The sequence below is a fragment of the Cetorhinus maximus genome, chromosome 1, assembly GCF_964194155.1.
Source record: "Cetorhinus maximus chromosome 1, sCetMax3.hap1.1, whole genome shotgun sequence".
Lineage (NCBI taxonomy): Eukaryota > Metazoa > Chordata > Chondrichthyes > Lamniformes > Cetorhinidae > Cetorhinus > Cetorhinus maximus.
Window position 1 is genome coordinate 34,571,006 of NC_135879.1, and position 23,379 is coordinate 34,594,384.

The 23,379-nt window shown below is 45.8% G+C and overlaps 1 protein-coding gene across 2 annotated transcripts in view; it reads right to left on the bottom strand.

Moving 5' to 3' along the window:
• fat4 (FAT atypical cadherin 4) overlaps window positions 1–23,379 on the bottom strand; it is a 397,379-nt gene that overhangs the window by 84,907 nt on the left and 289,093 nt on the right. For both annotated transcript variants that reach the window (XM_078539696.1, XM_078539702.1), the window contains exon 8: window positions 8,457–8,637. In XM_078539696.1, coding sequence (XP_078395822.1) covers window positions 8,457–8,637 — 181 coding nt within the window. The remainder of the gene's footprint in view (window positions 1–8,456; window positions 8,638–23,379) is intronic.

The window sequence follows — 23,379 nt, forward strand, 5'->3', positions numbered from 1 at the left end:
AGAGGGCAATGAAGAGCAGATGAGGAGGGTGAGGAGAAAGGATGAGGAAGAAAAGGTAAGTCAAGTAAGGGAGAGGGAACGAGATAAAGGGCATGGGGTCGGAAAGGCAAGGGAACCAGCTCTGTAGGGAATAATAGCACAGGTTTTCATCGGAGTGTGACAGAGGAGAGAAGAATGGACTGTCCTTTTCTCCCCACAGCCCGATTTTTTTCTCAGATGGCAGACAATTGCAGGGCCAGGATGTTTTGTTCAACATGTTAAGCTCTTTGATGGTTGATGGAGCTTTGTGAGGCAAGGAAATACAGTGGGTAAATTAGTTGTATGCTTCTTCTACTCTTAGTGAAGACAGTAGCCTGGAATCAACTGGAAAGTTTGGCTTAACTACGACGCAAATGTGGATTTGTGCAAACTTTTTGTGAGGAAATTTGCACATAGCTGATTTACACCTGTTTTATGCTGAAACATTTCTACGTGTGAGTTTTATCAATCATTTGTGTCATTCCCAAGTTAATTCCAATTAATATTAGGTGCGGCAGGACTCAAAGTCACTGGACAGAATTGTCCCAGATTTGTACAAAGTGCAATCGCAGGTGAGAAAAAGGACATTTTACGCTCTGGCTGCAATGGTGGCTTTTCATGCCGTATCGTTCCATTCCAGGCGTGTCCCACCTCATTAATAATGCATTAATGGGAAACAAGCTGGATCACTGCCAGGTGGGTTTGGATTTGCCCACTACACTGTGACCTCAGCGCTTCCTTGCTCCAGGCGCTATATTTAAAGCGCATCAGAGCGCAGCCTGCTTCAGACCAGGACTGCTCCAGGTGACAAATGGCTCCGAAAGCAAACAGTAGACCCCAAATTTAGTGACGCCTCTCTGGGGTGCCTGCTGGATGCAGTAGAAGGCTGTCGCGATGTCCTCTACCCCTGCTCTGGCTGCAGGAGGTCCACTAGTGTCACCAAATGGCCTAGAGGCAGTGCCAGCGGGGCTCAGTGCCAACAGAGCACAGAGGAGGTCAGCCATCCAGTGCAGGAAAAGGATGAATGCTCTCATCCATTCCACCAAGTTAAGTCAACCACCCCATCACTCTCAACTCGCGCACTCACAAACTCATCACACATCCACAGGGATCTCACACCTCAAGAGACAACACCGCTAACTCTCACACACATTCTCACATCTTCATCTGGCTCATATCTTCCTGAATTCACATTCTCATTCCTTGCCATAGCGTCGCTCACTACACAAACATTCCATGCAGTGCCATATGTCCTGCTCACACTCCCTCCATCTGTTTTCATGCAGGAGAAGCTGGCTCACAGCAGCAAGGGGAGGTCCCAGACCAGGGGTGGAGTGGCCTACATTAGGCCCCTCACTCACTTTGAGGAGCATGCCGTCATGCTGACTGGTGAGGATGTGGACCTGGCCTACGGCGATGGTGAGGTGGACGTTGAACATCGACCTGAGGATCCTGCACCACACCATCCCTCTCTCAACGCAACTGTTGGGTGCTCTCTCTCCTGCTTTTGACTCTTCTGCCATGCACTAATTATCTCTACTTTGGTTCACAGGGAGCTCTGCTAAGGGATCAACACCCTCAGCCAGCCAGTCCCTCAGCTCCATCCAAGTCCTCATCTGCAGCCAAGAAGACTCCTCCTTCAGTGAAGAGGTGGGAATAAGCAGCCTGGAAGACCTGTCACTGCAGAGGGAGCAGCTGGCACACAAGTTATTCTGGAGGGAAAAGTGTGTGTGTGGCAGGGCCTTTTGGAGACTCATATACACCCTCACGTCTCCATCAGGCTCTTACCCTCTGGGGCTCACTCACTTTGAGGAGCGTGCCATTGCACTGACTGGTGAAGACATGGACCGTGCCCGTGGCAACGGTGAGGTTGACGGCGAACACGCACGTGAGGATCCTGCACCACATGATCCCTCTCTCAACGCAACTGTGGGTGCTCTCTCTCCTGCTTTTGACTCCGCTGCCATGCACTAATTATCTCTACTGTGGTTCACGGGGAGCTCTGACTGTGCTGCATATTCTATACAACATCCTGTCAGCAAAATAGGTGTAAAAATGCTGCATAAATAACCATGTAATTCCTGTGTTAATCAATCCAGGAAATCCTGGGCCATTATATTCATCAGATGACTGGAGGAGATGTGGGAGGGAGGGAGGAAATTGTATTTGTGCTGCACGTAGTATGATTGTGTGTTTTCTTGACTTCCTTTTGAGATTTGGAAGAGTGGAGTTGGGTTTTTCATTTTTCCATTGGCTGCTTCTCGTAATAATCTATGGCAAAGTCACCATTTCTTCACTTGTAGGGAGTGCAGGGGGATTAAAAAACAGTAATTTACAGTTTCAACTATTGCTATAAGCCACCTAATGTCACAGGCAGAGTTTTACAAGGTCATTGCCACCTACAGGCGAAACAGGTACTGCAGGTGACACTTGCAATACATTTTCTCATTGGGTGGAATTGCTCCAGATTTACACGAAGTGTGGTAGCAGTGGGAAAAAGGACGCTTTACCCGCCATTCGCAATGGCAGGTTTTCGTGCCGTATCGTCCCGTTCCTGGTGCATACCGCCTCCTTAATAATGCATTCCCGGGGAACATGCCGGATTACTGGCGAGGCGGCCTCTGATTAGCTCACCTCAGGCCGTCAGTAATCCCGGCGCCATATTAAAGGGTGCCCCTGCACAGAACTAGCTCTCTTTAAGGGATTGGAAGTTGCTGGAAAGTTATGGCCGCCAAAGGAAGGAAACATGCAGCCCCAAATTTAGCGACGCCTCCCTTGGGCGCCTGCTGGACGGAGTGGAAGCCCTCCCCGATATCCTCTAACCCCACTCTGGGTGAAGACCAGGAAACAATGTCACCAATCCTGCTTGGGAGGCATTGGCAGTGGTGGTCAGTGCCAACGTCCTGCAAAAATGGACCACCAATCAGTGCTGAAAGAAGATGAATGATCTCCTCTACTCCGAGAAGTCACTCTTCTCATTGCTCTCAACTCTCACTCACAAACTCATCACACATCCACAGGGCCCTCACTCACTGCCAGTTCAAGGGACACCACCATTCACTCTCTCACACATGCCTTCAGCTGCCCTGCGGATCATGTCCTCATCCTGTCCATGGCACCACTCACCACCCACACATGCAAGGCATACTTATCATCTGGCTTACGCTCTCTCCATCTGTCTTCATGTAGAACAAGCTGGCACACAAGAGGGAAAGGTCGCAGACTGGTGGGGGAATTCCCGACATCAAGATCCTGACAGCCTTTGAGAATGGAGCCATCCAGCTGGCCAGCGATGATCTGGACCGTTCCTGTGCTGACAGTGAGATCGGCGGTGCTCAACTAAGTGAGGATTCAGCAGGCAACCACGCCGTGAGTCTCTTCTCCTGTTCTGCAGTCCCTGCCATGCACTAATTATCTCTCTGTGCTTTCGCAGGCACATCCGGGAAGCAGCCGAGGGAGTCCACGACCCAGGTCCTCGACTCATGCTCTGAAGACACCACGGAAGAAGAAGAAGAAGACACCCTAATTGAAGTCCCGTCACGGCGCTCACCCATATCCTCGACCAGCGCAGAGATACATACCTCGGTGGGACCTAGTTCTAGAGTAGCCTCAGGGTCACGATCTGGTGAGCAAATCACATTGTCTGATCCACAGCAGGCGGTGGCAGGGGCTTCCCAGGTTTCTAGCACTCAGAGGATTGCTGGAGGCCAGATGTCTGCTGAGTCTGAGTCAGATGAGAAGCCTCTGGACTCAGTCATACCTTAGTTGTTGAAGCTGCAAAGGCAAGCTTGGGAACATCAGGAAGGGATGTCCACCGCACTCCTCATATTGCAAGGCACAATGGAGGAGTCCATCTACCTTCAGTCTGTGGTGATAGCACTGGCTTGCCAATGCACCGAGGTCAACACTGGTAGGAGAGCATTGGAGACCTTGGTCCAGGACATCAGTCCCGCATTGCTGCACGGGCTGAACTCCGTCGCTGACGCCATAGTTGGCCTCCAACAATGTCAATGCGAGAGGAGTGTGCAGGGCAACTCAATATCACTCCAGCTGTCCCTTCCCCTCAAGGAGTCTGCCAGGTGCTTGGGCACAAATAGAGAGGAGGATCAGCAGGTGCACACCCCAGGGCCATCCACCCAGGTGATTCCGGGAGTGTCTGGCCCATCTGAATTCCCTTCTCCCTTGACCCCCGCAGCTCCAGCTCCACAGGCTCAGGAGGGTGCCATTGCCAGACAGAAGGACCCTGAAAGCAGGCCAGGGCCCTCTAGGTCTCGGCTCTCCAGAGGACGCCAGCCAAGGTCATCACAGACAGAGCGTGTCAGTCAGCAGGCTGCCTCCACCTCCGCTGTGGATGTCTGGGGAGCACCAAAGCAGGGTTAGAAAAGTTAAGAAGATGTAGTTGCACAGCCTGGGCATGGGTGTTAATCGCTTGTACTTAACGTTCATGATTGTAAATAAACTCCCAAGAATGGTTCCTTGCCTGTGGCTCCTGTTTTAATTAGCTGTGTTCATGTCACTTAGATGTGAAACCTTGGTTCCTACACAAGATAAAGGCAGGTGTCTCAGTCCAGGGCCTCTTCCCTGTGCAGTGTGTAACCTTCAGAGCAAAGTGATGGTCCAGCTTCACACTCACTGGACACATTACTGACGCCTGTACCTCGATAATGCTTATTATTGCTGCAGAATGTCATGGGCAGGCATCACAGAGTTTCACCTTTCTCTCTGTGTGCTCTCAGCAACTTTGAGATGAGGCTGGCTCCCATCTCTTCAGCATCTGTGACCGGTGACACTGTGTTCCTGAAGGGCTCAGGTGCTGAAGGCTGACAAAGTATCAGGTGCCCTTAAAGTTTCATGGTTGTGTCTCCATGATATGACCCTGATCACACAGCGCAAGCGAGCTGCCCTCAGACAGACAGGAGTCAGACATTCACAGAGGCAATTTGAAGATCTATGAAGTCCTCACTGCATCTCGTCATCATCCTCCTGGAATCTAGTGACTATTAGGGCCTCCGCTGCATCTCCATGATGTGAGCCTGAGCACTGAGGGTATGTGCATTGCCATCAGCCACACAAGAGTCAAATGTTCACAGATGCAAGGTGAGGAGGTCAGGACTGTCCTTACTGTATCTCGTCATCATCCTTAATGAATCTTGCGGCTATGAGTGCAATGGCCTCATCGCCAGCATCCTTGCCTTCGAAGACCTCATTCATCATCATCCCCTTTGATGCCCTCCTCATCGGAGGAGGTGTGCAGCTCCTCCATTTCCTCCTCAGCCAGGTCCTCCCTCCATTTGAGCGCCAGATTATGGAGTGCGCAGCAAACGATGATGACGTGCGTCAACCTCTGCGGACCATATTGCAGTGCTCCACTGGACTTGTCGAGGAACCTCATTTTCAAAAGACCTATTGTTTGCTCCACCAAAGTTCGGGTCGCGGCATAAGGTTTGTTATACCGCTGCCCTGCTGCAATCTGAGGCAGCCACATGGACGTTATCAGACATGTCCTCTGTGGGTAGCCCTCGTCCCTGAGGAGCCAACACTGCAGCCTCTCCGAGGTCAGAGATCTGAGACCTGCTAAGGATGCAGGAGTCTTGGATGCTCCCTGGGACTGGTGCGCAGACCTGCAGGATGTGTTTGTGGTGGTCACACACCAGCTGAGCATTCAGCGCATAGAAGCCCTTGCGACTGACGCAGTTGACTGCTTGTTGTCATGAAGATCTAGTCATTCGATGGCACCCTGAACCTGTGGAAAACCAGAGATCTGCGCAAATCCCAGCGCTCTTGTTTCCTGGCTTTCCTGATTTCCGGTGAAATACACAAAGCTCTGTGCCTTCGTGAAGATGGTGTCTGTGACCTCCTGGATACACTTATGCGTGGAGGCTTGTGAGATCCCGCACTAGTCACCTGTGGAACACTGGTAGGAGCCACTGGCGTAGAAATTGAGCGCCGTGGTCACTTTCATGGCCACTGGCTGTGGATACCCTCCATGTCCCCGTGGTGCCGAATCTTGCAGTAGGTGGCATATGTGACCAACCAGTTCCCTAGACATGCGCAGTCTTCGGCGACACTGGTTCTCAGTCATCTGCAGGAATGACAGGCACCATCTATAGACCCAGCGAGGCACCAACCAGCAATGGCTCGCTGTGGATCTTCAGCTGCATAAGCAGCATGCCCTGCCACCCCTTCATCTTGAGGGAGGTGCTCCTCCCTTTGCCAAGCCAGGTGCCTGTGCTGCTCTCTTCTTCTTCTCTACTCTCTGTAAGCCATGAGACATACCGCTAAATTACCAGGCTCCATGATCCTGATGTTCTCCTCCTGCAGGATCAAAGAGAGAGACGTGTGGGTTAGTATACATGTCCTAAGAACCTCTCTTAAAGGCCTCTTCATGCATGCAGGAGAATGCTGACCACTACTTGGATGGCCAGTGTGCAGTGCATTAATTGGCTGTCCAAAACCCCACCACCTCTGCCCCACTCCACTTGAATGGTTGACGGCAGCTTTAGCCACTGGACTGAATGCTGTGCTCTCAACTCAGGCGCAGGCATTCTCCTAACCCACACTGCAAGGCTGCACTGTTAGCTTGAACCATGGGGAAGACTGGTCCAAACCTTAATAAAGACATTGCAAGGGGCTGTGATCACCTCCACCAGTGACTGCACCGTGGCCACCTTTCACAAGGGGATTGCACAACTTGCCCAGTTGGCTAATTGTTCTGCTGCCCCCTAAAATGCACATTAATTTGCAGACTGCACTCAAAGGGTGAAAGGAGCATTTGGTGGCACTTTCTCGCTTTTGTGAAAGAGACCGGATTCCAACCATGTCAATGGAGCCCAACTACCTGGCATGTACTTGAGTATTTCCTTCGGTCTATGCTGCCAATCCCCCATCCCGGCACATGCTTGTGTGCTTCCTTCAGTCCGTGCTGCCTTGCCCCCCCAGCAAACCCCGCCCCCCCCCCACCCTGGTCTGACCCACACTGGAGCCCTTGCCCCAGCACTGCACTGAATGACGGGGGGAAAAAGCACTTGCCTGTGCCCCCTGCGAATGCGCGGTGCCTCATCCTTGATGTCCTACGGGCAATGCATGCGAGCGCTGCGCAAGGTTGTGTGCACTCACCTCCGAGTTCCGCTCAAAGTTCAGGTCGCCAGGTGCAAGCCTTTTAAAGGCAGTTGTCAAGCACGCTGTTCTGAAGTCACGTCGACATGGGCAGTAAATTTGATGCGGAGAGATAATTCCGGTGAGCAGATGTAAATGTATTAAAATGACATTTCCAATGTTCAGCTGGGGGAAACGCAGCCCACCACTGACGGGTGGAGTGGACGATCGCAAACTGGTTTCATGACGTCGTAAAACCGATTTTTGGCCTTCTCACCATATTGCGCTCCCCACCACCCCATCCCCCCGCCCGCCATGACGCCCGACACCAATGGGGCCGGAAAATTCTGGCCATTGGCACAGGACAAAAAACGTATTTTGACATGGAATGTTACAAATACTTTATGCCCCTTACAGCCCCCACAAGTGATCTTAATATATAATAGGTAATGAAAACAGAGTTCACAAGGTAATTGTTAACTGCAATGAGCACAGGGCTCGTTTTGATTCAATTCATATGTTACATAGTCACATGCTTCAATATCCCCCAAAGTACTCCAATAATATTTTTCATCTTCAGCCAAATTAATATCTTCAAAGGAAAAATGTGACACTATATCAAAGGGAGACATGGGAAATTATAAAAAACAATGTGTAAATGAGCCACGCTTCCATCTACCTACTGTGAATTTCTTGCATGGGGCTTTATTTAGAGGCAGGGAAATTTCACTGAACAGATTAATTTATGAAATTGCCCTGAATAGCATGAAGAAGCTGAGAGAATTCAGCATTCTGTGAAAAATATACCAACCCCTGTTGAGTGGTACTGTGAACAACATGTCACCATCACTTAGCATCATCATTACTTTTGTTTGGCTAAATTGGAAATTAGAGAGTCTCATAGTGGGATTTTTGTCCAGATTAGGGAATTCATTCACATGGCACAATAAAGATGTTACAACAGGCTCTCCACAAGAAGCTGTCACTTGACGCCACACGGAATACATTTTATATCAGGAGGTGCATCATTGACAAAATGTTTTCTTTGCTCCCTGTATTAGTGAGAGATGAAAACACAACAGTTCAGAAATTTGACTATGCCCAAAAATGAGCACACATTGCATATGCTCAGAAAGTGGCAGGTGGTGCACTTCTGACATGGGATGGGTACATGTGTCTAAACCAACCGCCACATTGGACCTTTTGGCGCCAGTTTCTCACCTAAAAAAAATTTCTAGGCCAATGTGTTACAATAAAACTCAAAGGATTATATCAAAGGGTTACTCTTGAACATGCTGTGTCACCACAGAGCAGAAAATATGCATCACACAAAATGCCTTTACCTAATGACTGCATTTGAACCTTCGTCAACATCAGTAGCATTTACAAGCAAGACATCAGTCCCCGTCAAAACATCCTCGGGGATGGTGGCATGGTAGGTTTTGAAGGCAAATGTTGGAATATTGTCATTGATGTCGCTGACAATCAAGGTGATGGTGCCTGTGCCAGTAAGGACTGGAGATCCTGCGAGGAGAGTGGGGAGAGTAGGGAGAGAGAAAGAACACATCAACACAATTAATCAGGCATTTGTAATTATATTATCACACTTTCTACAGACATTTCAATCCCTCAGAAAGAAAAAAAAAAAAAATCACAATCCATTTCTGAAATTTCATGTGCAATTTCAACTTAGGATAGTCTATGGAAACTGGTCAAAGGAATAGCTTTCTCTTAAAACAATATTATTCCTCTAAAATAAGACTGTACGAAGTTGCTGTTGAAAAAGTCACTGCTCTTAAGTCAGCTGATATGGCTTCGACACAGGTTAAGAGTATCAGACCACATCTAAGAAAGGAATTGAAAATGCACAACCTTCTCATGCGTTAAATATTTTCTAGTAATTGAAATATGTGCTACTTCAGTTCTGAAATATTTATATGACAGCTATATAGAAGCAATTTGGAATTGCTTTCCTGCTAATTACTGGAATATATGGGCAGGATTTTATACATCGGCGAGTGGGGGCGGTGCCTGCTCACTGACACGTAAAATGATGCGCGGTGACTTCGGGCGGAACTCCCAATGTCACTGTGTCCCTTTTAAATTTTCAGGTAGGCGGGGGTGCAGCAAAATCAGCTGCGCGCCCACTGACCTCTCAATGGCCAACTGAGGCCATTGACAGAGTCAATTAAGTAATTAACGGACCTGCCCGTCCAACCCGGCGCAAATTAGAAAAAGCATGAAACCTCATCCATGGGCATGTCCCAACTCATGTGACATTGTCACATGAGGGGACATGTTAGGGAAATTTTATTTTTCTATTTTTAGGTTTTTAACATTTAGAGCCAATCTCCCTGAGGCTGCACTTAGCCTCAGGGAGATGAGTGTGCTCTTTTGTGCGCGAAAGAGCGCACTCTCGGCTCAGGGATTTCGTCCCCCCCGACTGCACAGGAAGCGCATAGGGGAAGATTCAGCCCTATGATTTTGTTCACCATTGAATACTTAGCTCATTTTCAGATGAAACAGCCTTTGAACAATTCATTTCTGGTTTATTAACAACTACATTACTTTGCCAATCCTTTCCCAGTACGTTCTGTGTAATATGATGCAGCTCCACAGCAATCAATTGGGCTCCAGGAATTTTAATTGAGAATGCTTATGTATAACATATTAAACTTTATATAATGCACTTTTTATTTGCTAATACTAGCGATAAAGTTTGTGAGTATAAAGTTTCCTCATTTTGTACTTGTGCTGACATTTTCATTAACATTACCAAATGAAAGGGAAAAAAATACCACAACTGTGCTACCTCAAAAATACTTTGGAGCTTTCTCTGAACAGCTGCACACTTTCTCAACTGCTAATTATCACAAAAGTGAATGAATTAAAATAGAGATAGATGTCTATGGCCTGGGTATTGCACTTTGTGGCTGTTAAGGGGCTATTTAGAGGTAACTGATGATTTAATGTGCAGTTGGCACATTCAAAAATGTTTCTGAATAGATTTCTATAGCCCTCTGGCCCTATTAAGGACAAATCCAAATTGGTTGCATAATACTGAAATTTGAGTTTGAAAATTGGAACTGGCTACATTTTGTTCCACATAATTATTGGTTTAATTGAATTTTAATGATTCTTGTGGCAACTGTTACCACTGAGTGCAGTAACTGAAAAAATGAATCTGGCGATAACTCTGTCTCAAAATATATTAAATCTGCTCAAATGTTACTGCCAATTGGAAAACCTATGCCAATGTCTTCAAGTTGACGAACTGAATGCATACACTCAGCACAGCTCACAATTCTTCCAGAACTTTGGAGAACAAAGAAACCTATCGTTCATTTAGTTTAGAGATTATTACAAGAGTATGTGCACCCAAAGGAATGGATGCCTTTTTCAAACGCATCTGGTGGCAGTCTCAAACACTCTGAGCCCAGATAGCCAGGGCACTATGCCAATTCCACTACTGCAACTTCAGTTGTGGGAATGACCACTGTTCTGTTCAAAGCTACTTCCATTCTGAGCTTGGGCTGTCTATCAGACTTCATTCTCTTTGCCTTTGGATTCAAGTTTATTGATGTCTGAACTAGACTGATGTAAAACATCACTAAACAGAAAATTCTCCCATTGCTGCCTGGTCAGGTTTTAGGTAAGTATCGACACGGATAAAGACCAACATTATGATATTGTTACTACTCATTTCACAACAGAATGTCTTTTCTTTTTTCTCCTATCTTGAAGATGACTTTTGCTGAAACATGAAATCAGCAGCACTCTCACAGCTGACTCAAATAACCATTATTCATTTAGGAACCTAGACTATTCAATACTGGGGAAAATCATAACTGAATCAGATCCTGGACAGACCCTAAATAACCACAACCCATTTACATGCATCACACAGAGACCCTGATAATCAGTGGGTGCAGGCCCAGTTGAGCCTCAGACTCTCTCAGCACCCCGCTAAGTACAAGAATTCTCTGAACACACGTCTTGACAGGACCCACAGATATAGCATTACATTAGCTCTGACTGGACATACGTGATATGGAATTTCATTTAAATATAATAACAGTTAACAGAAAGGGGGTGGGGGGGTAGGGTGAGGGCCTCGGGTGATGGGCAAGAGCAGGAGGCATTGCTGTGAAGGGAAGTTTAAAAATCACAGTTCTATTTTTCTTTCCAGTTGCCAGTTGCAGTAAGTAGGTGCTTCATTTTCTATTCCAGGAGAGTGCTAGACAATTGAGGAAGGTTGGTAACCCTATGATTTTTTTGGATGTGTCATATATTATCTGCAGTACAGAGATGTTTTAGGTCACACTGGACCAGAGACGTCTATGCGACTTATCTATTGAGGTATTTCTAAATTAAAACATTTTTTTGAGAGGTATAAACATTCGCAGTCCTTAAATTTATGAACATAGACATGACCCATTATGGTATTCTAGATGATGAATGCCACTGGGATAGAAATGTTTATTAGGCAGAAGTCAGGTGCAACATATACTAATTGACTATTGGGCTAACCTCTCCCAATCAGAACAGGAATCGGCTCTACTGATAAATTTGTGGCACTGTATATTTTTTATCCTTCAACATGGATTCCTAAAGACTCCTAAGTATGTAGATTAGAGCCTTCACACCTGTTGAACCCATCAAGGAATCTGTCAGCCTCAGTGATCTCGAGAGACATAAAGGTGAAATTTTAAAAAAAAATGTTCCTGTGAAGCTGGACGAGTGGGGGTCTTCTGCTGATCCCACAGGCGTCGCAATCACGCCTACCACCATCAGTTGTTCCAAAACCCAATTCCGGGACATAGCTGAGCGTTATAGAAAGTGGCCCACATAGATATATTCATTTAACTGAGCTGCCTGTGGACCACGACCAGTCCGACAGCTCACCCTGAGTATGCTTCATTTTGTGATTCGAGGCTCAATTTCCTTGGGTTTTTCGGTTCAGGTGAGCATTGGTTGTTCAGCACCGCGACTGAGCCTGGAGACAGATCCAGACAAAAGTCTACCCCATTAATATTTCACTGAGACAATATCAATTAACCAATGCTAACTGCTATGGAATTGTCCACAGTTTATTGTTTCTACCAACCATGGAATGATATAGCACAGAAGTAGGCCATTCTTTGAAAGACATCTAATTCGCCCAATCACCTGATCTTTCCTCATGACAAATTTTTCCAACTTTAAGTATTTATCTAATTCATTTTTTGAAAGTCATTATTGAACCTGCTTCCACATCTTTTGAGCAGTGCATTCGAGATCATAGCAACTTGCTCTGCAAAACAGTTTTGCCTCAAACCACCTGTTTTTTTGTTAATTAACTTAATCTTCTGCTACTGGAAAGTTTCTTTAATTTACTCTATCTTCATGATTTTGAACACCTCTATGAAATCTCCCTTTTTACCTTCTCTACTCTAATGAAAACCACCCAGTTTCATGAGTCTCTTCATGTAACTGAAGTCTTTCATTCCTGGTGCCATTCTAGTAAATCTTCTCTGCATCCTCTCTGGGGCCTTGAGTTCCTACTTAAAGTGAGGTGCTCAGAATTTCCCAGTACTCCATTTGGTATCTAACCAGTGTTTTATAAAGGATTTTGCATAACTTCCTTGCTTCTGTATTCTGTACCACTACTAAAAAAGCCAAGGTTCCCATTTGATTTTTTAACAGCTTTCTCAACATGCCCTACCGCCTTCAAAGACTTGTATATGTACATCCCAGTTCTCTCTTGCTCTTGCACCCCCTTTACAATGGTACCATTTAACTTAGGTTGGTTCTTCTCATTCTTCTGCATTAAATTTTGTGTGCCATGTGTCAGCCCATTTCACCAGTCTGTATCTCCTGAAGTCTGCGATTATTCAACTTACTCTTGAATAGATTTCCAACTTCCGTGTCACCTGTGAATTTTAAAACTATGTCCTGTATATACAAGTTCAATATATATCAAAAAGAACAGTGGCCCCAACACCGATCCCTGGAGAACACCACTGCAGACTTCCCCAGAGACTGAAAAATCACTCACCGCTACCCTCTGCTTTCTGTCCCTTAACCAACTTTAGATCCATGCAGCCACTGCCCCTTTAATCCCAATGGTTTCAATTTTGTTAGCAAGTCTATTATGTTGTACTTTATCAAACATCTTTTGAAAGTCCAAATGCTCAGCAAAACTGCAACACCCTCATCAACTGTCTTCATTAATTCATCAAAGAGCTTAATCAAGTAGGTCAAACATAATTTCCCTTTAACAAGTCTGAGCTGGCTTTCATTTATTAATTCATATTTTTCCAATGCCTATCAAAGTGGTCCTGATTTAATATCTCAATGTTTCTCCACCACTGATGTTAGACTGACAAGCCTGTAGTTGCCAGGTTTATCCCTCCTGCCTTTTGAACATATCTGATGGAGCTTGTTCCAGCAGATTATCTATCAAAAGAATTGTTAAAAATGAAAAGAAGTAGATCCACTGCCAATTCATAATTTATATTACATAGACTTTTTTGCTTTCTAAGCCAGCAATATGTCATAATTGGTTCATTATTGATTCTAACATGATGGTGTCAAATTACCCCTATCTGTGAACTGAAGAAATTATGTTATAATTGGCCATTCCCTGTGGCTGAGCCAATTGTGTCATAATAACTTATAATTTGAATGTTTATCAAATTAGGATCAACAGAAATTCCAACCGGATTTCATATTTGCATTTATCCAACATAGCACCAAATCTCATATATGTTGGAGAGTGATTATGGCTGTCATCAGATTCAATTACAGGTACAATAACTTATGTGTGCATATGCACAGAGGGACAGGCTTCACAGGGTCAAATGAAATTAGCCAACAAAAATCTTGAAATTACATTTGGCAATGAATAAATCCATCACAAGGATGACTGTGTGTAAATGACCTCACTCTTGGTGCTGAGTATATGCACATATATATGCATAAAAAAACCCAAAGTACCATAAACATCTAATCACTGAAGTTGATCATGACTATCTTATTTACTGTATTCCCATATTCCATTTTAGGATAAAGTAAAGCATTCAGGAGTTGAAGAGTTTATTTTAAACAACAACATTATACAGCACCATAAAAATGATACACACACAAATGTTGGCAGCACTTACACTCTATTGGGCTAATTTTGGCAGCTCCAGAGCTAATCAATCTCCCTGGGAGATAATGCCACAAATTATCAAAAGCAAATCATGCTGACTAGCATTTTTCTGACATGAGAATTGTCAACTTGCTGGGGTGCAGGCAGTCCCTTAAAAAACATACATTTCACATGGCATTAGTGATTTTGGTATGAAGAACCTAAAAACACAATGTTTTGATTATTTTTTTCCCCCAATGTGCTACATTATGGGGACTACTTAAAAGTTCAGTAAAAACCATTGGTGGATGGTTCCAATTAACTTTGAACAATATTTATAACAGATGTGTTTGGAAATAAATCCATCCTTTCTCTCAGATTATAAACAGAATCCTGAATGGGTATCTTTACGTGTTGGAGTGATTATAAACTATGTCTGGTTTCATGCTCCTCTATCTCAAGAAATGATGGTTAACTATTCTGTAGTTTTCACTTTAGTACCATGGTAACATAACCTCAGCAAATAAAAAGAACTTGTGGGCCGCTATGCAACTAGAGTTGGCCAACTAGTCTAGTCATCTTTGAAATAATTAGTTGAAGTTGTTATATTTTAAACTCTCTAGCAAGCTATTACTTGAGTACTCATTGCTGCCTGGTGACTTTGATTGGTTTTTGGACCTCCTCATCATGAAGGAACATTCTCACTCGAGCATATAAATGATACTGCAATCATGAAAGAGTTCGTTTAAGAGGAATTCAATTCCAGATACTCTAAGTTACTGCTAACACCTTGAGAAGATCTTTCTAACTCCCCACTGCGAATTATGATTAAGTTGGTTCATGACAGCTTTGCATAATTAGGGAGTCAGAATGTATAGTATTTAACCTACAATCCTTCCTATACCTTTGTTACTTGCTCATAAATTTCCAAACTGCTTGTCTGATGTTCAGTACAGGGTGAGCAGAACTTTTCTCCAACTAATAATGGGGAAGACCAAAGCCATTGTGTAGAATTTAGTTGTTGCATCATGGATTCCGCCAGCGAACTGAAAGTTGTCAAAAATCCAGAGCTGGTCTGACCGAACATCTTGTATTCCCAAGAATGCCCAAAAAATGTCTGACTATAAATTTGGTTTGGGCTATTTCTTAGGCATCTCTGGCGGCCACCTAAAATAGGTGTTAGGTCCTTTAATGAGGGGCCGAATGTCTCTTTTAGGTCTCATCTCATAAGTTTGATTGGGGTGAGTAGGACGGGATGTTGAGCCATTTAATTACTTCAATTACCTGGAAGACCCCTCTGCAATCACCAGCCTCACAACGGTTGCTCTGCTCATGTACAATTCTGCTATGAATCTTTTGTGCCAAGAATCACGTTGCAGTCAAGTGTTTCCAAGCTATCCACCAATTTTTGAAGGAAAATTGTACATGTCTAGGATCCCGCATTCAATTATGGAAATATAAGTGGTACACTTCTGCGCCATTGCTCATGATCGATTGCATGAAACACTATTTTCTAATGCTGTGAATTAAGCTGTATTTAAACCCACCTGTTCTATGAAAGCCAAATATCTAGGCAAGAATTTTCTCCCGCTCGTCAACGTGTAAAATGATGCGGAATGACATCGGGCGGAACTCCCGATGTCATCCCACGTCATTTGCATTTTCAGGTCGGCAGGGACGCAGCTGAGTCAGCTGTGTGCCCGCCGACCTGTCAACGACCTATTGAGGCCATTAAAAAATCAATTAAAGCATTTAGTGGACCTGCCCGTCCAACCTTAAGGTTGGCGGGCAGGTCGGGAGCGCTGGCGGCCACCTGAAAAAGCATGAAACCTCATCCATGGGCGGGATGAGGTTTCATGGGCCGAATTGAAAAATTAACATTCACTTTTACTTAAAGTTATGTCCATGTCCCAACTCATGTGACATTGCCACATGAGGGGACATGGATGGCAAATAAAATTTTCGAACCAAAAACTTTTTCCCTTTGGGAACCGATCTCCCTGAGGCAGCTCATGTGTGAAGGAGTGCACTTCCACATTTGCCGATTGGAGGCCTGCCCGCCCACACCCGCTCCCACACTTCCCCCCACCCAACAGAGGAAAAAGTTTGACCCTAATTGCTATATAAAACTCGCAACCATTCAGAAGTTTGCTTTTAGGTCAGGGAACATCACAGATCAGAAAATGCTTGTCAGTTGCAGGTCATATCACAGATCATTCAACATATTAAGATTGTTCTGCATCTGTAACAAAGTGCAGGTTTGAACTGTAGGACGGAATTTTCAAGGCTTAGCTTTTTTTTTCAGATGTCGTGGCCATTTTCTGGTCATGTAGCGAGTCTCCAGGTTGCTCTTTGCCAGAGCAAATCAATTCAGAGCCCATCTCCGGGCTTCTCGGCCAATTAGGGAGGAAGGGTAGATGACCTAACCAGTTTGTCAGGAGAAGGGTTGCTAATTAAAGGGACCATGACTTACTTCATTAGGGCTTGGATTTCTTAGGCTGCAGCAGCAACAGGAGTCCTGGGAAGGCTGGCCCATAGATCTCCCACTCTTACTTGGAGGTTCATCTGAGGGACCTGAGGGGGTGCAGCAAGGTGAGCTCTCTTAAGGACAGAAGGCAGAAGCCACCTTCTTCAACCCAGCAGGCATGAATGGAAATGGCCGTGGAAGTGAGCAGCAGTAGTGTGGCCCCCTCTAACCTGGAGATGGTGCACAAGGAGGATCCAGGACCTCAGGAGGGCATTAGAGCTCAACGGTTTGACACTGTCAGGTTCTAACTTGCCCAGCATTCTCCAGCACAGCACGCCCCAGGTCAATACACCTTGCAGCTCCACTCATTCCTTTCTCTGCAGGCACCTTACATGTTCATCTAAGCTGCCAACATTCCCAGTGACCCTCAGCCTTCTGCCCTCTCGCATCCATGCCTCACAGTCACCACACACAATTGTTGTTCTTCACTCCTCTGAACTCAAGACATTCCTAAAAGCCCCACCACACAGCTTTCCCTCATTCAAAAGGTCAAATAAGTTGGCAAGAGTCAGAGGTGTGGGTTAGTGTGTTGCAGGGAGTGGGCCTCCAGTGACAGGTACCTTGTCGGCCACTAGCAATGCTCGCCTGCCTGGTCCACTCAGGAGACAGTCTTGCACCATGAGGATGCAAGCAGCAACCTACCATGACAGACTGTGCCTCCTGAGTTACCGATGCTCACACATGTTGGGATATCTGGTCCTCTTGCATGTAAGTCCTTTGGTGTCTTGCCTCCTTCCACCTGCATCTCAATAGCCAATCCCTCTGTTTTATGAAGGAACATGTGGCTGTCTAATGTGGAGAAGGCAGCTGCTGCTGATTTTGCACCACCTGCGTCTGAGCATGTTGTGGTGCTGAGCTCCCTGTCCGAGACCCTCAGCAGAAGGGGACAATGTACCTGCCCAAGCTGCTCTCGGGCCACTTTGAAGGCTGGCAGCAGGGAGGTGCAGTTGGCGATGGGTGAAGAGCTAGTCTGGTGAAGTGCTTTCCAGGCACTTTGCACTAACCTGTCAAGCAGGGATAGCACTCTCTGACAGGAGTGCTTTGTACTCAGTCTGGCCATTTCTGCAACTCTTCAGTGCAACTGATCAAAGCATTCCCAGCTTGTTAGTTTCACTGTGGCAGTTCCTCCCAATGTGCTCTCACCTTCTCCTAACTGCTGGGTCCAGGGAGTCTCATATTGTATGCCTTGAGACCGCTCCCCAGTTGGGAAAGAGGGATTCCACTGGGAAAATCTCTCTTAATGATGTGAATTGCCCTCCCGCCTCAGCCGTGGGGGTTCCTGACTTTTCAAACAACATGCCCCAGGAGAAGCTGGTGGAGCTGGGAACATGCCAGCAAGCCACTCCTATGTGGTTTTTCTAGTTTTCCCATCTCTCCCATGTCCAAAGGCCTGGGAAAATTGCTCCCGTAATGTCTGCACTTGATTTCCCATTGTTAATACATTAATAGCAAATCTCTCATTCTATAAGTCAAAGAACGTGATGTCAAGTAAAGTCAAGTGAGGTGCATGCCCTTTTTAACACAGTCCATTTACTGTTTAGAAGTGGGCATATGTTGATGTCAATTAAGAGTATGAAGACACCTTAATCTATTTTGTGCGCCTAGAGAGTTTTTTTTAATACTCCTTAATACTCCTTGGGCGTGATACTTGAATTCTGATACCAAAGTGCCACAGTGACAAAGAATGTCATTTATAACTATATTTAGGGCTGTGTCAGTACTATAGTGGAGAACAGAACCCTGATTACAGAGGTTCAAACATAGAATGGTAGAATAGATGAGTATGGATTTGGGTAGTAACAGCATGACCAAGAAGAAGAATGTAAAACAACTTGCGTACATGTAGGACAGGATTTTGAGGCTGTCGGGTGGAAGCAGTGGGCGGGCCCAGGAGCAGCCGGGAAATGGCCCGCTGCCCGGGATTGGCCCCCAACCATGATTTCATGCTGGCTGGCCAATTGATTGTCCCGATGTCATTGCGCACTCATGCGATATTTCAGTCAGCGGGCACGCGCGAGAGTTGACAGCGCGTCCATCGACAAGTAAGAGGCCTATTAAGTCAATTAATTAACCGCTATTTTTCGCCGCCCATCCAACCGTAAGGTTGGATGGGCGGGCCAATTGACCAGGCGGCCTTTGGGTTTTTGAGGAAACCTCATCCAAGGGCAGGATCAGGTTTCTGAAAATAACTAAAAAAAAAATGCTTGGCCAGAATTTTTATCATCAACATGTTTAGGTGAGTGATTCTTATGTGTGGAATTTTTTTCTGGGGTTTTAAATTCTTTAGTTGAGGGTTTAAAATTCTTCAGCTCCCTGAGGCAGCTCTCTTCATCAGGGAGCGTTCAGTGCGCGCTCCCTCATGCCTGCGCAGACTTCAGCGCTCACTCTCCTCCCGCTCGCACCCTGGCAGCGCTGGGCCTTTCAGAGCGCGTTTCACACTGGCTGGTGTTAATTGGCCAACCAGCGTGAAATCGCGGTCAGGGGCCGATGGCGGGTGGTGGGCCATTTCCTGGCCGCTCCCGGGCCGCCCGTCACACCCGCCCGCTCCCGGGCCGCCCGTCACACCCGCCCGACGACCTCAAATTCCCGTCCCTGAAAAGCTCAGCGCTGCCAGGGTGGGGGCGGGAGGAGAGTGAGCACTGACGTCTGCGCAGGCGCTGGGGAGATCACAATGAAAGCTCCCTGAAGGCAGAGAGCTGCCTCAAGGAGCTGAAGAATTTTAAACCCTTAAATAAAGACTTTAAAATCCCAGAAAAAATTTCAACACATAAGAATCACTCACCTAAACATGTTGATGATAAAAATTCTGCCCAAACATTTTTATTTCTTTTATTTAATTACAGGAACCTCATCCCGCCCTTGGATGAGGTTTCCTTAAAAATCCAAAGGACGCCTGGCCAATTTGCCCACCTGCCTACCGTAAGGTTGGGTGGGCAGCGAAAAATAGCGGTTAATTAATTGATTAAGGGCCTTAATAGGCCTCTTAATTGTCAGCGGGTGCGCTGCCGACTCTCACATGTGCCCAACGACCGAAAATTTGCACGATGACATCGGGACACTCGCCCAACGCCAGCGCGTGCTATTTTACGCCCAATTGGGTTGTGCGCACACCCGCCAGTGGGACGTAAAATTCTGCCATAGTGTCTTTTAACAAAGTTCCATTCTTAATATATCCAGTCGTAGTCAAGGAAGCACTTTCAATAGCTCCTCTTCTTGCTTCTGTACCTCTACCTCTGTGGTCCCCCAAAGATGATTCCTTGACTCCCTTCCATTTCTCAACTACTTGCTATGTCTTGGGATTGTACCAAAGGAGAGGGAACAGTTTAAAATGCCAGCTAGCATGAAGGCCTGAAAGGGAAGTCAATTGGTCGGCATTTCACTGGGAATGGGGTCAAGGAAGCATAATATGGGTCTCAGGGACAGGATGAGCTAACAGAGGACATGCAGGGGATAGTGGGGAAACTGGAGAAAGATGTGGGTCCTGGGCTAGGGCAAGGGGAACTCTGAGGAAAATTTGTCTTCATGGTTAAGGGGATGGGGGATGGGGAAACAGCAAAGGCATCTGAACAGTTGGCCTCAATCTATGTGATAAAGATATCCATGAGCTCGTTGTACTTGCTTTTGAAGGTGAGAGTGAAGGAGGCAGGGTAAATGGGTTTAAGTAGATGATTGAGAGTGGAGAAGAGAAGCCATAGGTTACCTATGTTCTGCAGGATGATCCTTGAGTAAAGGGTGGTTTTGGCAGAGGAGAGTAGCCCCGATAACAAAAGATACGCTCCAGACTGAACCTTTGAATTGGAGAGAGAGAGAGAGAGAGAAGATGGAGGCCATACCAGGGAGATCAATTAGGATGAGAATAAAAGTTCAGTTAGTGACAGGGTCATTAAAACTGAATTTAGGGGAGTGGGTGTAGCTGTATAAGTAATGTGGAGAAGGGAAGGTCAAAGATTAGGCAGGTTGGAGTTCACTGTGATTGACTTAGGGGAAGAGTGGCACCTGAGAGATGGAAACTACCTATTTTATACCTATATAAAATAGATATCATTAACCGTATATTCTTGTATTCTGGTGCCGTTTAAAAAATGTGCCATTACTACTTCTCCTTCATCTAATATTCCACACGTTCAGAGGCCAAGGGCTGGATTTTCATCTCAGATTCAGGAAACACAAGTTGGGGCAATTTCACCAATATGATCCCATCATCTCCTCAGATACCTTCCATATTTTCGTCTCCTATAGTTGTGGGCAGGCAAGGTTTGAGTCTGCAACCTCACTTGGCAGTCCCGAAGCAACGTCAGAAGTGGGTGGGTGTTGAGGCGGGCTGGTTAGAAGGTCCGCCTCAGTTCTTTGGGACAGAAGCCAGCTCTCAATACTGTTCTTATGCCCTGAACCCCCACCTGCCCCCTAATGACCCCATGCCCCTTCATACCCCCATAACCTCTCATATCCTCTCCATGTCCCCTCATGCTTCCTCCATGCCCCTCATGCTTCCTCCTTGCCCCTCATACTCCCAGGCCCATGCCCCCACCAACCACATATCCCCTTCACGCCCCCCTCATAGCCCTATAACCCTTCCATGCACTGCATGTTTTCTCCGTAGCCACTTACCCAGTATCCACTGTGTATAGACCTCAGGGGCCATGTAATAGCAATGGGAAACCTTTGAAATAGACTTACAAAATTAAACCTCTAATAATCTAATAAAGCTGTCAATCAAAGACACAGCCATTCATACTGACAGAAGAGACTCCAGTCCCATTGAAAAAACTTAAATCCCCACAGGTGATCATTAAATTGTGAAAACATAGAAACATCTATTCAGAAACCATATCAAAGACAGATAATCTCATTATAATCCCTTGAAAATGTTAAGCAAATGATGCTCTCAGTCCCATGACCAACTGTGCAAATAGCCACCTGCTAGGCAAAGTGCATCACAACTTTTGAAACTCAACCAAGCATTCATAATGGGTTCAGCTCTCAAAACTAACCATTACAGTGCCAGACAAAGTGCCTATTGAAACTGAAAGAACAGATAGCTTTTTTTTTAAGTTTAAACAGCAGGCCATTTTTTCTATGTTTAAGCAGCAGGCTATTTTGTTTCTAAGTTAAAGCACTCTGGATATTTAAATCACTGTTCAGATCATGACAGGAACATTCCCAAGCACCGTTTGCAGTTTGCACACTTCGCAGCTTTCCCAATAGGAAAGCACTCTAATATATCTCAACACTTGCAAAATGCAACAGCCAACTTACCTTTTCAGGAAAGATCCCAATGATCAATCACTGCAGTAAAGGTACGCCTACCTTAAAGTACTACAACAACTAATAATGACATGTGAAGCTATCAGGACATATTATAGCTACCTGTCAGAATGTTCCCAACTCCTCAGCAGGCTTCCAAGGTTTCCAAAACTCTATTACCTGGTGGGTTTCTCAAAAGCTTCCAAAACCCATCCAACTCGACAAAAATACTGTGGACATTAAATACAAATTTTCCACAGGCCCGTCACTAGTGACTCCAACATCACAGGATGTGCATGCAGGGTCACAAACTGAACCTTACCTGAACTTCCCCCCCCCCCGCCACCCTCCCCTGCCATGGGAAGTTTGTGTGCGGCTCCTTTTGAGGGGGAAATTCAAATTTACAGTCTCACAGCCTCAATTTTTCTGATTCCCACACCCATTCTCAAGCTTTTTGGAATGCAAAAATCCAGCCCTGTACTTTTTTTTTAACTTATGTGGCTTCATCTTCTACACCATATAAGGATGCTGCTGTAGGTGAAAGATACCACCAAAACGTGTAGGTGGCTTTAGCAGCAAATAAAAACATCACCTGTTACATATTATGTAGGATAAAATTCTGCCAAACTGTCATTGGAAGTTGGGCTCTAATGGCAAACTGATTCCTCAACCTTGAGTCTCAAATCCATCATGCAATTACATTCCAAAAGCAAAATTAATGTAACTTAGGCAGCAAGGGGGTAATTTAAACCACCAAGAATGGGTGGGCTGGGGTCAGGCAAGGTACAAAAATTTTAAGAACCTAAAATCTGACCCCAACCTGTCCAATTTCAGTTCTAATAGAGATGGATCAGAGGGTGAGCAGTCAACTCACTCCCGAAAGGTGGGTTCGTCAATTACTACAAAAATGAGGCTAGGAGCCTAACATCTAACCTCCCTTACAGGTTTAACCCTGGCCTGGCGGTTTTCCCAGGCCTCGCAAAACCAGGCAGCTCAAGGGAGGAAAGGACGGCGTTGGGAAAGTGTATGAGCCTTTACTGCTCTGCTTGTGGATGGGAGTAGCATTCTCTCCAGCCCACCAAGCTACTTGCTTCCCTACCGTCAGGCATTCTCCCAAACCATCATCAGTAGCACCGCCCTCCACTCCACAGTCGGGGTTCGGATCCCTCTCCCCACCCCCACCCCACCCCACCCACTCCAATGCTCCCACTAGCAGCAACGGTATTCCTACCTGCTCCTGGCTGGCTCTGGAGCGCTTCCAGCCCGACTGGGAGCCAAGCCTTAGGCTGACTTCTTGGTGGAATCCAGTCAAAGGAAAAAAGAAGTACAGCATTGAGTCAAATCTCCACAGCATACTGGGAAGCCAGACTTCGTCTCTGCA